The sequence below is a fragment of the Ursus maritimus genome, unplaced genomic scaffold (assembly GCF_017311325.1).
Source record: "Ursus maritimus isolate PB19 unplaced genomic scaffold, ASM1731132v1 scaffold_26, whole genome shotgun sequence".
Taxonomy (NCBI): Eukaryota; Metazoa; Chordata; class Mammalia; order Carnivora; family Ursidae; genus Ursus; species Ursus maritimus.
Window position 1 is genome coordinate 42,660,169 of NW_024425119.1, and position 3,423 is coordinate 42,663,591.

The 3,423-nt window shown below is 62.1% G+C and overlaps 1 protein-coding gene across 2 annotated transcripts in view; it reads right to left on the minus strand.

Moving 5' to 3' along the window:
* KRT79 (keratin 79) overlaps window positions 1-1,546 on the minus strand; it is a 14,612-nt gene extending 13,066 nt beyond the window's left edge. Inside the window, exon 1 of one of the 2 annotated variants that reach the window (XM_040642511.1) lies at window positions 946-1,546. In XM_040642511.1, coding sequence (XP_040498445.1) covers window positions 946-1,242 — 297 coding nt within the window. In that variant the 5' untranslated portion in view covers window positions 1,243-1,546. Of the gene's footprint in view, window positions 1-925 lie in introns of both variants that reach the window. The other variant, XM_040642512.1, reaches the window with a different exon arrangement.
* Between the last annotated feature and the right edge of the window lie 1,877 nt (window positions 1,547-3,423).

The window sequence follows — 3,423 nt, forward strand, 5'->3', positions numbered from 1 at the left end:
ATATGGTTACCCACCAGGATCTTCCCCATCATGGTCCCCTTGCCTGGGGACTTGGGGTAGAGGCAGCCAATGCAGCAAAATGGACCTAGAAATGCCAGGGAGCAGGTCCCAGAACCATCCAGTCTGTCTGGAGGCCAGGGAAGCAGTCAGGATGCTCCCAGTCTGGGACAGATTACACTATACCCCTGGGTCATGGTGTCCTGGTGACCACCCTCTTCACTGTCCATCCCAGACTGAGCTGCTTGACCTGGACAGCACGGAGGAATAGGAGAAGGCAAATAGTAAATTCTTCTAGGACAATCTTCTCAATCATGTCCTGATCACATCTTTGTCCTTAGGCCGCCTCCAACACTGAGAGAACAGGAAACAGATGGGGCTCCTTGGATAACTTGTTGGACATTTGAGCCAGTTTCCCCAGCTGTGAAATGACAAGAGGCACTAAGGACCACCCTGTCAAGAGGAGCCGTGAGGACCGTCCACCCCTTAATTGTGCGACAGGCTGCTGTGTGGTCATGTGAATGAGGACCGTGGGAAAGACACAACACAGTCAGGGCGGGCTCGGCGACAGGCCTCAGGAGTAGGGTTGAGATTCACCCGAGCAAGGACAGTAAGACCCGGAAGACTGTCAGCAGGCCAGAGGGCTCCGAAGTCGTTCCATCAACCGCCCCCCCCCCACAGTGCACAGCCTCCGCTCAGCACCCCCTCTCTTAGCAGCCCTGCTTCGGCTCCAAGGGCCCCTCGCCGCCTGCTTCCACCCTGGCTCACCTTGTCGATGAACGAGGCGAACTTGTCGTTGAGGGTCTTGATCTGCTCGCGCTCCTGGGTGCGCACCCGCTGGATCTCGGGGTCAATCTCCACGTTGAGAGGCGTCAGCAGGCTCTGGTTGACCGTGACCTCCTGGATGCCTCCGGGAGGACAGGCCGGCCCGAATGCCTGCCGGCCGGCCCCCAAACCCACATAGCCCCCACTGCCAAAGCCGAAGCCTCCCAGGGCGCGCCCCGAGGAGGCCCCTCCAGCCACGCTGACCGAGATGCTCTTGCTGCCCCCCAAGTTATAGAGGCTTCGGCTGCCAAAGCCACCCTTGCTGGGGCCACAGCCGGTCCCCCCACCGCTGCTACTGCTCCGGGACATCATCACCGAGCTGAAGCTGGTGTGGGCCCGGGACCCGCCTCCTCCACCTGCCGAGTTGGAGCTAAAGCCCCCTTTGGTGGAGTACGTCTGCCGAGACACAGAGGACCTCATAGCTGTCAGGGGGCCGGAGCGCAGGCTGAGAGAGCGGAGAGGGAACGCGGTGAGCTGCTGCGCCACCAATGGGCTTTTTATCTTTTCCCAGTTGGGCTGGCTCCCGGGCTCACAAACACTCCTGCCCCATTGCCCCAGGAAGAGAGGGAGGGGCCCTGTGGGCCAGGGGAGTCCCCTCTCCCCCAGCGGGAGGGAAGGACTGCTCCCAGTTATCACCTGTGCTCCAGAGCGGGGGCTGAGCCGAGACTGTGTGGGGCAGGATACCACCTTCTCCCCCCTGGGGCTCTCCTGACTTGGAACGGGATGATACGGGCTCCCACGGCCACCCCCACCACCCTGTGACGGGCTCCGTCTCCTCCCACCCAGCCCTGATGGCCACCGTCAATGGGGCTCTGTTCTGTGGGATTTGGCCCAGGCCCCTGTCGCAAGCCAAGGCCCCAGGGCCCAGGGCTGTACAGGTGGTAAGGGAAGGGAGGGTTGGGCAACGGGCTGTGGAGAGGGTGCCAGGCCTGCTCCAGTCCCACCCTCCCAGCCCACGGCCTCATCGCCTCCCGGCAGGTCCGGGGTGGGGGACACAGGTGACAGGGTGGGGGCGGGGGCTGTCTGTTCTTCTGTCATCCACTGGCAGATTGTCCGCGGAGACCCCGTGCCAAGCAAAGTGGGTGCAAGGACGGAAAGAGGGTCTCGGCCCAAGCATGGGGCCGGGACACTTGAGAAGGAAGTGGAAAGGCCTGGGCTCCTCAGGCATTGCCCCGAGGCCAGGGAGATGCATGGGGCAAAACACACGTTGCTGGGGACTGAAGAGAAACAGAGCGCTTGGACTATCTCCTGAGACCCCCCCCAGCCCTCTGACCCACAGCAGAGGATCCCCCGAAGGGCCCGGCCACTTCGGAGGGGGCTGCAGGCGGGTGGGGGACACATCCCATTCTGACCGGACATAGGCACAGATCTAAGAAAAATGTGTTCCACAAAGGCCCCAAGAGGCCCGGGGAGCACCCCAACATTCCCATCTTCCCAGCTCCCAGGGAGCCTGACGCTTGATTCAGAAGGGCCAGGGGCTCCTCAAGCACTTCCCACAGTCCCCTCCGTGCCCCCCGCCCCAAACGTCACGCTCCTGGGACCAAGCACAGCCCCAAAGGAAGACTTGGAGATGTCGGGTGTTAGTCAAACGTCGGGACTGAGGGAGTGTTGTGGAGGTGACTCTGGAGATTGGCCCTCCTCGCCCACTTGAGCTTGCAGCTGGAAAATGGGCCCAGAGAGATGCCCGAGACTTGCACATGGGAAGGAGTAGCAGCAGCACTTGCCACGCTCCTGCCACAGCCGCCAGAGCCACAGCCGGGACCCTGGCCGCTGTGGCCCCGGGACCCCGAAGGTGAAGACAGCGGCCCGCTCCCACAGCCCGAGGAAGGCAGGCGGAGAGCAAACCCACTCCGGGCGCAGAGGAGCATATGCGGGACTCTTTCCCAGGACCCCAACGAGAGGCTGTAAGCCGCTACAGAAGTCGAACCTACGCCATGAGGGCTGGGGTGAGGGGCACTCAAAGAACTAGTCCCTTAATGCCCAAGAGGGGCTCTTCCCTTCCTGGGAGCTAGGATCCAAGGCATTTGGGCAAGCCAGGCTGGCAGGTGAATCCCCACTGAGCTGTGTGTCCTCGGGCTGCTTGCAACCTCTCTGGGCCTCCTTTGCCTCTGCCTTTGTGAAAGGACTTCCCCTGGCCTGCAATCCCAGGACTGAGCTGTCACTTCCCACTGACCTTTGTTGCCTGCGCCTGAGGCTGTGATCGCTTTCTCAGCCTCCCTTATCCCTCCCCCCAGGTGCGTGGGAAGGGGAGACCTTCGGGAGTGGGACTTCTGGGGAAGGGAGTGATGTCAGCCCTCTGAGTCAGGGCTGCCGCGGAAGTGGGAGTAGAGTTTGCCCCGCACATTCCACCCCTCCCCAGGAATGACAGCCACATGTGTTGACCTGGCACTCTGTGCCAGGCTTTGTGGGCAAGCTGGTGACAGCCAGCTCTCGCTCTGTGAGTTACTGCTTGGGGACAGGCTCCCTCTCAGCCAGGCAGGGGCTCCGAGGTCCCAGAGTGAGCGGCGGAGACACCAGGCCTCCTTGGGCCCTCTCTGCTTTCACGCAGAACGGCCAAGTTCAGCCCTTTCTGTGGTGTAGGAAAAGCAGTTTCCGCCCCTC